The sequence below is a fragment of the Coenobita brevimanus genome, chromosome 34 (genome assembly GCF_032717465.1).
Source record: "Coenobita brevimanus isolate Jiangsu-jjx chromosome 34, ASM3271746v2, whole genome shotgun sequence".
NCBI lineage: Eukaryota > Metazoa > Arthropoda > Malacostraca > Decapoda > Coenobitidae > Coenobita > Coenobita brevimanus.
The window spans coordinates 2999696-3012324 of record NC_136987.1 but is presented as its reverse complement, the minus strand read 5'-3'; the positions used below and the strand labels follow the sequence as shown (position 1 = coordinate 3012324).

The following is a 12629-nucleotide window of genomic DNA, read 5'->3' as shown; positions in this document are numbered from 1 at the left end:
CTAGGTGGATGTGGCTCATGATTTTTAACATTCAGAGGGTGAATGAGGATTATGTGCTCACATAATGCTACTGAGGTTAAAGCAACTAGTCACTGTCATCTTAAATGTCAAAACTGAGTAACCTAGCCTTGGACCCCTATACTCTTGAGGGGGCATAAGATGGGATGATGGAAGGATGGATGTGCAAGATAGGATTCACAGAAATATGTGTTAGAATTCCTTATCTCCTCTCTCATTCTTGAAGTTTTCTTGAGTTGTTTGCAATTTTTGTATTTTAAATACTTCTGTCTCATTTGTGTACAATTTTTTTATGCTTAATGTTCAACAAAATTATTACTGGTACAGTTATATTTCTCAGTTACGGGATTGATAATTTTGAGTATGATGACACTGTTTCATCAGCTTTGTGTGTTATCACTATCATTTATTGCCACCCTTCAAGAGTTGCATGTGAAGCTCACTTTGTCTTGTGCTTTAGTACGAGCTGTGTATGTAGGCAAGCCAATCTGTACAGTGATATACTTTTTTTTACCTTTCAGTTTAATGAAGCATAGACAATTTATGCAATTTTAGGAAAGATCTCTTGTGATGAAGGTGTTAATTAAGGCTCTATCTGACTCTTCCAGAACAAAAGTTTCTCTTTTGCTATGTAAAATTGACTGAAGATAGAGCAAAACAAAAAATAAAGCATCAGATTGGAGGGATAAGTTTTCATTATTTTTAGTACGGGTATCTGTTGTGTTGCTGTAGCCACTACTTTTGAGTGTCATTTTTTTATTGTTCTTTTTAGATGTTATGTGGCATACTGTATTATGTTATTTTTTTTTATATATATACTATAGTAGTACAGTATGTGTATATGAGTGAGGTGGAAGGGGGGAAAAGGGAAGGAGAGGCCAAGGATGAGATAGAGGGATGAAGTAGAGAGGTATATGAGAGAGGGATGTGTGAGCTGGGGAAGGCACAGAAATGGCAGGGGACAGGGCAACATGGAGGTGATTTGTTTGTGCCCACCCCTCACAGGAGGTAAGTAGATGGTAGTATTTTTAAAAAGGCTATTGATGAAATTTGTTTATTGCATTTTATTGTATTTATTTATTGTTTTTTTAATTTTTTGTGTTATATTTTATTGTTTTATTTTATTTTTTTAAAGACTAATAGTGGATTTCCTTTCTTTGCAGGTGATCCATCCAGTTTACCAGACTTACATGGAGAAGCATTTAAAGGAGGCAGCAGAACATGCAGCACAGCAGGCCATCAGCAGCTCACTGGCCAACGGCAAAGTCAAACCCGCGTGATGCCCCTCCCAGCCCCCTCACCCGTGTGTCTCGTAGGGCAACCCGTTTATAGCTTTCTTTTGCTACACAGTCATCCATGGCAGTACCCCATGTCTACCATCTTAACCTTTTTAATCCCATAATGTATCTTTTATCCTATTGTAGCTACCTCTGGGTGATTTTATTTAACTTGCAAAAGCCTTTGAATTGGGGAGGTAAAAATATATCCTTTTTTAACCGTTTCACTGCCAGAAATACTTTGTAATTTGAGTAAAATCATCTGGTGATAGTTTAAGTGAATAATTGGAGTAAAGGACTTAACCCTTGTAATTTTTTTTTTTTTTTTTTTTTTTTTTTATGATTGTTTAATTTGGTTTAGAAGATCAGTCTATAAGTGAATGGATTAAGTAAAGCTCAGTACAGTATATAATACTTCCTGTTGAAAAGTTTGTCCAAAGCTGAATAAAATCATATGGAGATAACAAGAATAAAATAAGGGAATACATTGTGGGATTGAATAGGATAAGGGAGAGAGGGAATGGGTAGAAAACGATAACGTTCGGATGATTGACTGGCATGTGGTTATAAAAACTGTTGCCCCCAGTTTCGTGCTTCACTAATGCTATCCCATTTTTTTTTCACTGGTAATATCAAGCCCTCATAATATTGACTTACTTTAAGATGTAAGGAATTATTGTTGTTAGAGGTTTATTCAAGGCTATTTTTTGTGATAAGGGAAATGGGAAGTGGTCAATTTTGATATTATATATACAGTATATGGATGTTAACATACTGATATTTTTGGCAATTGAAAATCTTTAATAAGGTTTGGGAGAGTAGTGCCCAAGTGGATAACCCTCGAGATTAGATTTTCATTGGTTGGCAGATATAGGTAGAACTGTATTTACTTTTGATCAGCAAGTAGAGGAGATTTTTTTCCAATGTGCTTTTCGTTTTTACATGTACCCAGCTTCGGAGCTAGTCGGATAATATTGTTACAGTATTTTCTTTTAGGTTCTTATCAAATTGCCATTCTTTTCCCTTTCAAGTGCCAAATGTCTTGTAATAGTGCAAACTGCTTCGTCTGTAGCCTTTGATGTTGTGCTGCTCTTTGTACAGTTATCCATAAAGATCATGTCATTCATCCTTGTCCTTACTTCTGCCCCTGAACTCTTATCCCTCCTCACCCTTGGACCCAAAGTAATCCGTAATCCAACTTTCACTGTTACCAGAGAGGTTTTGCTGCCACTGCTGTTTCAGATCAACATTCTCAGGCTCCTATGACTCACTCTCAGATGAATAAAATTGTTTGTCATTACCTAGAATTACAGCTATGAGAGTTAATACATCAGTATTAGCACACAGCATCCTAAGACTCACTCTCAGCAGAGTAAAATTGTTGGGCATTTGTTGGAATGAGTACAGGAGTTATCCTAACTGCAAAAGTGTCAACTGTCGTAAAGTGCTGGAGGATTAATAGCATGGCTTTTATGGATAGCTGTACACACATCCTGGCTTTTTAAACTTGTGTTACCCACAGCTATGTTTGGGGAAAACAAGCACAAAGCTCTCAAGTGGAAGTGTTCACTGTGTAATGATGAAAGCTTCCAACATATCCTAAGACAATATATTGAGAATTAAGTTAGAAGTACGCTCATTGAATGTTATTCCTGCTGTTAATATTGGGATATGAATTATTATTTTCTATGGATTATTTTTGCACTGCCTAGCTGAAGTAGCAAGGTCTTATACAGTTTCTCCATTATACCTCGAAGGAAGTAAACCCAGGCCTATCTGGTATGACAGGTTGAAAGTTATCCCAGAGTTCCACATAAACCTCGCTGTGCTCATTCAATTCAAAGATATATTCCTGTGGCTGTGGGGAGTTTCTGTAAGTCAAGCAAAATTATCCATCATAAACTGGAATAAATGCAGAGTTATTTATTTTTATCCAGAACAATAATTGTGATAGTTTTCTATGTTTTTTATTACCCTATTGCTAACTCAGACCTAGTAAAATCCTCTGATATTAGCCAAAGTAAAATGCAAAATAACAAACTCGCAGCCAAAAGCATAATCAAGGCAACTGAATTTTGGTAAGGCATAACTGTAGTACTTCCCAGCATAGTTGATGTGTAACACACATACACACACACATACACACACACATGCTTAAGTATCTTATTTCAGGTATAATATTGACAAGGGGATTCTCATAGTTGAAATACAGTTTAGTATTTTGCCTTTTTACCACTGTTACTGCACATGTTCATCACTTGTATAGCTAGCATCAATCACAAGTACTGTAATGTTAGTGGTGGTCTAGGACACCCCCAATGTAGTGACTGTCTTACATAGATTCAGTCCCCAAAAGTTGACTGCAGTTTATCGATCATGCACTTTATTGCCATCAGGGGAAGTAGACTGGATAAATTTACTAGACTGTGGTAACTTATCCTTGAGCCCCTACATCTCAGAGGGGGATATCATGAGGTTGGCTGTTACTGTTTTTACATTTGCCCTCACACTATGCCATATGTCATTATCTTTTGGTGGCCTTTAGTGTTGTATTAAATTATGTATTATTTTGACATAATATTACCAGTATGCCATTGCAGTATCCAGATTTTAGTTTAGAAACTTAATCCCCTCCCATATTGTACTTAGGTTTGTATTGTTGAAATTGAGAGTGCTGAATTGTGGACAAGCCTTCAGTTTTGGGTGACATTTTCTGAAGTGTGTGATGATGATAGCATGTCTGAAGTTTCTGTATCAGTGCTGATTACAGTTCATGATGTGGGATGCAGGCTGGTATCAGATAACAGCTACAGATATTCCATAGATGACCCAGCATGTGATGATAAAAGAACATGTCTGAACTTTCTGTATATATGTGAAGTTTCTGTATCATTGCTAACTGCACTTTGTAATGTGGGATGCAGGCTGTTCACAGCTAACAGATTACAGGTGTTCCTTAGATAACTGTCAGAAATTAGGGGTTTGCTTACATCTTTGCTCACTCAGTTTTCATAATACGGCAGTTACCACTACTTCAGTTATGGGAATTTCTCACATTAGAGAGTTCTGAAAATTGTTGCTTGTTGGATGTAGCTCATGTCTTTCAAGGGTTAGTCCTATCACCTTCATATGTTGTCAAAATTTGTATCGTATTGTACTATAGTGTATTTAGAAGCTCTTGTCTGGGTACTAGAATGTTGAAAATGTGCTGTAATGGTTTTATGTACATTGGAAATCAATAATTGGTGTCCCCTCCAGCAGACTAAACTATGGGTTTGTGAAAGTCCAGTTGCGCTAAGGTGAAATAAACTCTAAGTACAGTAGTAGTAGTAGTAACAATCCTAGGCTCATCTGGACATCAGCCGAGTGGACTGCAGACTGATCTTGCCCATCTGCAGTACACTATCCTCCTTTTGGGGGCCTGGGGAAGTCATTGAGGGACATCTGTATAACTAGGCAGTAGAGCCACATGTTTATTGGTGCTGCCTCATGAAGGCATCCCTCCAGCACCACAGACTCCAGAAGATAGTGAGAGTGAAGGTGAATTCACTATTAGAGTAGTAGTAATAGTACAGTAGTAATAATGCAGTAGTTGCAGCCCCGGTTTCTTTTTAAATGTGAACCCAGTGGAAAGCATAATGAAGTTACCCTTCTTCTGCAGTCCACCATCCTCCTTTTGAGGGAATAGAGAGAGATGGCAGGATGCCTGTATAACCATGCAGCTCCACTGCCCAGTCATATCAGTGCCACCACATGAAGGTGTCCCTCACCACCACTTCACAATTAGATAACAGAGAAATAAGCAGAAGGTGATAGACATCTACTCCTTGGTTTTGTCAGCTGAGGGGAATATGAAATGTTGCTTTCATGTGTACCTCGTGAGTGCTTTAGGAATTGCTTTTCTTTCAAGATAAAGTTGTTTGTAATGCTATCATAGACTCTGCTGTTGTAGATATTTCCCATTTGTATATATTAGGTGTTCATATTAACCCTGGGAATCCAGTGAGGTGTGTGTTTGCTTTTTCTTTGTACCTTCAGATGATTTTATTTAGATTGGGTATATGCCATTGTAGTGAGAGAAATATTAGAGGATGCACTTAACTCTTCTAGTTCGAGAAGTCTTTCCTAAGTTAAGTAAAATTATCTGAGGGTAGCAAGAATGAGGTTAGATATGTGTCATTGGATTGAAGGGGTTTATGTTAATAGACTCACAGGTTGCAGTCTTACTCGTCTCCTTTAAGTGTCTCACCATATTTTGCATCATCGTATCAAAACACGTCATGCTTGGCGAGTCTTGTATAAATGAATATGGGTATAATGAACTGGGAAAACTCAGAGATAAAGAAACACTCCTATAAACCATGGAATGTAATAAGTATTGAATCCTTAATCTAGAAATAGAGTTTTTAGTTTGTTCTTGCTACTTCCAAATGGTTTACCAGCTTTGATTCAGGTTGGATGGAATTACTAATGACACAAGCTGCCACTTGTAGAATTGGCCCACACAACATGACACACATAATGAAGCACTACACAGCTCATGCCACACTAAGATGCAGACATAACATTACTTGTGTAAGGAAATAACTGCAAAAACAGCAGCAGCAACAACAACAACAATTACTACTACTATTACTACTACTACTACTACTACTACCACCACCACCACCTCTACTACTACTACCTCTACTACTGTTGCTGCTGCTACTGCTACTACTGTACTTCTACCACTACTGTACTTCCAGACAATTTTTTTCAGTTTATGAAAGGAATCTTGCACAGAATGTGTTAATGGAGTCTCTCTGATTCCATAAGTTTGAAAAGTCTCTCCTGTGCTGAGGAAACTCATATGGAGGGAGCAAGAATAAACTAAATACTTTGTCATGGGAGGAAAAGGGTTACTTTTACATAGATATACCACAAGTCAGTTCAGATGTTGCAGAAATTTGGTTGCCTCAGGGTAGGTGCGCAACTGTATGGACTTGACATCTGCCTTCTGAGATCCCATCAATCCTTAGGGTGATAATCATAGAAATGTTTACAGTGGATTCTCTGTCGTAACTGTGATTCTGTTTTTTGCAGGAAGAACAAGGCATCGAGAGTGCAAAGTATTACCATGTCTCCTGTTCCTTCCATAAAAAGCAAATCATAAATTTGAAAGGAAAATGATTGTAGGTTGTAACTTTTCGGATGGAAGAACAAGGAAAACAGGGCGCAGAATCCTCGTGTGTTTCTAGGTCTTCCTGCAAAAACAAATCCCAGTTATGACAGCGAATCAGTCATAAATTATGTTTGAGATTCCTATCCCTGACTGACCATTATTTGTCACAAGCAACTTCCTTCAACTCCATCTAGTGTGAACTAACATAACCGGACCTAAAAGACATTAATTTACTTACCACAAGTCATCGCTTATTGCAGTTTCTAATGCTTTTTGTCTTTCTGGTAATTCTGCTAATCTCCGTCTATCCATCTGTGAGTAGCCAGATGCCTTAAACTCGAAGGGGTGGCCACAAACAATATGCCTCCATGTTGCCCTGTCCTCTGCCATTTGGTTATCTTCCCTCCACTCACATCCCCTTCTCTCTCATGCATCTGCACTCCAATCTTCCATATCATCCTTGGCCTCCCCTTCCCATGTAAATTACTAATCTCGAGCACTCGATAATTCTAGAGAGATGATTACAACCTGAATTCATTCTATGTCCGTGGGAAATGGAATTGCTGGAAAGACTCTGTTGGTTTGTTTGGAGTTGAAATTAGGTGCTGCTGACAAATTTTATTACTGTACATAAGTATCCCCAAAAGAAAACACTAAATTTTCAGACACTGTTCACCCAAGACAGAGTGAGCAGACCATACTTATGTTCATGCGGATTAATTATTTGGTTGGAATTTGGTTTTTAAAAAGGTATGGTTAAAAATCTGGTGTATTCAAAAGTAAATGGCCTGAAAGTTACATTATAGAAGATAGCATATATAATGATGCATTCCTTGTTTAATTTATTATATGCCCATGTAATTCTCTCTGAGGACTTTGATACTGACATGTAACTTTGCTTGTAATTCCCTACTCTGTAAGGAACTCATTGGTACCTGAAGCAAAGGTTGAAGAAATCTGTAGAATCAAATGTCAATTAGTGCACAACAAATAAGCAAGTAAGCAAGCAAGCAAGCAAGCATTCTCTAGGCATGAATCAGTAGTATGGAATGCACAAGGTAAAAGGAGGTAATTAATGCCATAGCTTTTGTCATGCCACAATTAACACACTTTTAGAGTCACTAGATAATCATACAGATTGGGTAACAGTCTGTTGTAAGTGCCTTGCCACCTTCTGAAGGATTGTTAACAATAGTTTAGTACAATTGTAATGTTGAATAAGATCTGTTTCCTGATGCCAGGTTTAGATTTTATAACTGAACTAGGTTAACATTTATTTCTGTAGTTTTATTCTATTAGTACTGTACATGTGAAATGCAAATGTTGGATATTACTGAGTTTTTCTGTGGTTCTGAAATTTGATATTTTTATGTTAATGGATTTTACGATTACAACTTGTTTCAACTTCTCCAACCTTTTCCACAGTAAGATAAATCATGTAAGCTGGGTTTTGAGCTGGCAAAAATACAAGTCTCGCAGCATATACTCTATCAACAAACTTTATTATGTTTTGATAATTTGATAATCAAGCCATGTGATAGAGAAGGAAATATATTGTCCCGTGTATGTCAGGATTCTGGGGGCTTCAGTGGTGAGTGCATGGGAGTGTGGTTCATTCAGTTGGACAGACAATGCGTAGTATCTCATTCTGTCATTTTTTTTTCTGACTCTGAATCCTACCTTACTCCACTGTAGGGTGGGAAAGAAGGTCTGGACAGTGATGATGATGATGATGTATTTCTGGCATGCTTTACCACTTCAGTGCAGTGATGTATTTTCATTTTATTCTTTCCAGATAATTTATTCAGCTTTAGAGAGACTTTGACCCTCACACAGGCAAAGAACGTTGTGAAGCAGCTGAAAAACGGGAAAGCAGCTGGGGTTGATGAGGTGTATGCAGAGATGATTAAGTGTATTGCAGAGAGCAGAATGAATGCTTGTTGGAGATATGTAAGAAGGCATGGATGGGTAAAACTGTGTCAGCAGAGTGGAAAAAGGCTGTGATTGTACCCCTGTACAAAAATACAGGTCAGTGAAGTGAATGCAAGAATTATCGTGGCATAAGTTTATTGGATGTTGTAGGGAAGGTATGTGGAAGAATTATTGTGGAGAAAGTAAGAGAGATATCAGAAGTCCTAGTGAGTGATGAACAGTGTGGCTTTAGGAGTGGCAGAGGATGTATGGATCAACTGTATGCAGTTAGACAGATAGTGAAGGCTTGTGAGAAGGACTATGAGGTGTTTATGGCATTTATGGATCTGGAAAAATCATACAATAGAGTAGACAGAGAAGGATTGTTGAAGGTTTTTTGCATGTACGGTGTAGATGGTAAGCTGCTAGATGTCGTCAAGAGTTTTTATGATGATAGTGAGGCACGTGTAAGAGTAAATGGGCATCCAAGTTCACGTTCAATCTGGACGTGTGACCAGGATGTGTGATGTCCTCGTGGTTGTTCAGTATAAATATGGATGGGGTGATGAAAGAAGTAAAAACATGAGTGATGGAGAGAGGGATGGCATAGGTAATGAATGGTGATGGATGGAATGTCTCAAATTTGTTGTATGCTGATGATGCAGTGCTACTTGTAAATACTGGCCAAGAACTTGGCAAGCTAGTACAGAGTTTTGCTGATGTCTGTGAGGGTTGTGCCTTGAGAGTAAATGTAGAAAAGAGTAAAGTGATGGTAATCAAGAGAGAAGGTGACTCCCAGTGTGACGTTACAGTGAATGGAGAGAGACTGGAACTGGTGGGAGATCTCAAATACCTGGGTACAGTGATAGAAAAGAGAGGAAAATGTGCAAAAGAAGTGAAAAGTAGAGTACCATAAGGAAGGAAAGTAGCTGGTGCTATGAAGACCTTGATAAGAAACAGAAGCTTGAGTGTTGCAGCTGTGTCAGCCTTCCATGAAGGAGTGTTAGTGCCAACTTTAACTTATGGGTGTGAGACTATGGTGTGGCATGAAAATGAATAGTCAAGAGTGAGAGCAGTGGAGATGGGACTGCTGAAGAATGTATGTGGAGTACTGAGAATGGATAGGATACGAAATAATGTGCTTTGTGAAAGATGCAGAGTGAGGAAGTCTGTGGACACCTGAATCGAAGAGAGTGTACTGAAATGGTATGGTCATGTGGAGAGAATGGATAACAGTAGAGTGGTGAAAAAGGTATATCTGAGTGAATTTGAAGGAGGGAAGAGGCTAGGTAGGCCAAGGAGAAGGTGGAGGGAAATGGTGGATGTGTGAGGAAGAGAGGTATGGAAGTTGGTGAGGCTAGGGGACTGACAAGAGATAGAGCTGGCTGGATGAATGCTGTGGGAAGAAGTGCATGATCAGGGATTTGGCACCCCTTTATAACGTGACAGCCTTCGGATTGACTCTACCGGATACATTTATGTGAAGCTATAAAATGTGATGAAAGTTTTTTGGCATATCAGATAGAGCCAGGATTCCGGGGGCTTGAATGATGAGTGAATGGAAGAATGGCCCATTGGATTGGGCAAACTTGGGCTGTCTGCATGTTGCAGCTCCTCACTCTGTCCTAGGGTGGGAAAGGAGGTCCAGATGATGATGATATGATAGAGAGACTTCGAGAACTTGAGAGTCTAGATGTAGCCATTATCAATTCTTTCTTTACAAGAGCTCTCCCAAAGTTGAATAAAGTCTGAAGGTAGCAAAAGTAAATGAATAAAAGATATCAGCGGTGTGGAAGGGTCAACTGACAAAGAAAGTGGTTGGTGTGGAATAGAGAGTTCCCCGCCCTCTATAGCTCACTTGAAATGGACCTGACATCCTTGGGTCTAGGTCGTGTACCTGCCATGGGGCCAGGAAAAAAAATGAAAGTGGCTCTGATCATTGTATATGAACCATTCAGTTAAAGAGGTTTGGTAGGGAAGGAAAGGTTTTGAGATCAACTGGATAAAGTAACAGGACAAGTGATACCAGGCATTGACCCTATGAATTATGTAATGAGTTGTTTTTGCAGTACAGTACTGAGTCAGAAAATGGTAATGGAAGGCAAGTGATGAAATGGACATGAGTCATGTAAGATAATTATGCATTGTTTATTTATATTTCAATCAAGCAAAAAAATATGCATGGTATAGATGAGACTAGAGAAAAGGTTGAAAGGAGATTTATTGATTATGTACTTATGGGAAGCAGGTGCATGGGAGTGTTGTTGATGTGGGTCATCAGAGGACAATGCAGAAGTTTATGTAATCATTTGATTCTGGTATGCATGATAAAACTGACACGCTGGGGGATAAGGGACTTATTACCCTGTCTGTTCTTACCAGTGGCATATGCATGTTCTCATACACACTTATAGCTATTACTGGAAAATACCGACTTGCAGTACTCTGAGTATTGTACAGATATGCCTTTCTGATTCATATGTGGCCAGCATGAGATGGAGTAAATTCTGACCATCTCTCTCCCCCTCCCCCCTGCAAGAGAACTTTGATACAGTACTACAAGGGATCTCTTATGGCCTTTCTTATTGGGGGAAGGAGGAGGAGGGAGGGGGGGTAATTTGTTTTTGTCCTCCCAGATCAGAGGCCTAAGTACACACATCCATAATTATACTTTCTTTCACTTTACCTAAAAATGGAATCACTTCATCATGAGTTCTGGATAATAAAATTTAAACACTAGAATATGGTACCAGTCACAAAGAAGTGATATGGAGTCGATGGAGAGTTATAACTTTGTCTTTCTCCACCATTCATCTATGTCAAATAACTGCAAAAGGATGAAAGTCATGCCAAGTTCAGGTAAAAGAATTACAGCCACTGTAAGCCTGAGAAACTTCTCTCATGTTTACCTCAGGGGGGGGAAAGAAAAATTGAGTGTTGCACAATCAGTCCAGCCCCCCTTCACCTCATGGAGACTAGTTTCCTCACCCAGCATGTACTGTACCAATTTCACTGCCTTATCTGCTCTTTACCCAGTTACCTTCCTGTTTCCTAAACCATTTGCCCTACTTGCCCAACATCACCCTACCTTCCCATTCTTCTGCATTTTGGGCATTCACTGTTCTGAAGATGCTGGAGAGAGATGCCTTCTTGTGGTGGCACCAGTGGAATAGGGTGGCTCAACTGCCTGATTATACAAATATCCTTCAACTCCTTCCCTGTCTCCCAAGAGGAGGAGAATGAACTGCACAATTAGAGCACCTTCAGTCTGCAGTCCAGATGAACCTGGGGCAAAATCTACCACCAATTCTCTGAACTCATGGATAACCTCACTTGACGTCCAGTTCTGACTCGGACTGACTTTCAACACCCCCTTAATTGTCTCTTTTCCATTTCACCCTGTCCTCTACCATTAGACTACCTTCCCTCCAGCTCACATCCCTCTCTCTCATCTCTCTCCACTCCAACCTCTTAGGCAAAAAATAAATAAAAAATAAGACAACTACCTCGAGGATGGTGGAAGGTGGTGGTGACCATTGTCCACTCACTTGATGTAATACTGCCTACTTCTTCCTTCACCTTTATCATTCTTCTGTGCCTACCCTCACATTTTCCTATTTCTCTCGTCTTTCGTACCTCTTTTTATTACTCATCTTTCCTTTTCAGGTGGCTTTACAGTTAGTAAAAAGCATAATGGTTCCTGTATGTCAGGAAACCATTTACAGTGCTGGGTGGTAACTCTGTCACCAACCCATACATGCTCTCTACGTGTCAACAAGTGGGTTGGTGGAGCGTTAGTGTTCCTCCCTGTAAAACAACTACAGTAACCGATGGCCACCCTTTACAGGATTATAACAAATGCCTATAGATGGATAGACAAACCTTGAGGACAACTTGAACACCAAACACACACAGCTGTGAAAACAAGGTTGAGGGGTGAAAGAAGCCAAGCATATCATCCACACGTAGCCTGAGTGGTTTGAAAAGGAAGCTGTACCGTATACTTTCAGGTAAACTGGAGTGAGAGGTGGTGCTTGTGTAGCAGTGGTGTCTGGTCAGATATGATGGTGACGTCCGGGTAGTGGTAATGGTGGTGTATGAAAGGTGGTGGTGTTAGTTCATGGGTAGTTATGATGGTAGAGTTAGTGATGATCATGATGTTGGGGTCAGGTTAGTAGTGATGGTGGTTGTCTGGATGGTGATGAGTGGTGGTGGTGTTTGTTCATGGGGGTGATGATGGTGGTTGTGATGACAGGGTGATG

At 39.5% G+C, this 12629-nt stretch overlaps 1 protein-coding gene across 2 annotated transcripts in view; it reads left to right on the top strand.

The window, feature by feature from the left end:
* atl (atlastin GTPase) overlaps positions 1-7944 on the top strand; it is a 133495-nt gene extending 125551 nt beyond the window's left edge. For both annotated transcript variants that reach the window (XM_080269574.1, XM_080269573.1), the window contains exon 12: positions 1182-7944. In XM_080269574.1, the coding sequence (XP_080125700.1) occupies positions 1182-1298 (117 nt within the window). In that variant the 3' untranslated portion in view covers positions 1299-7944. The remainder of the gene's footprint in view (positions 1-1181) is intronic.
* Positions 7945-12629: the final 4685 nt, after the last annotated feature.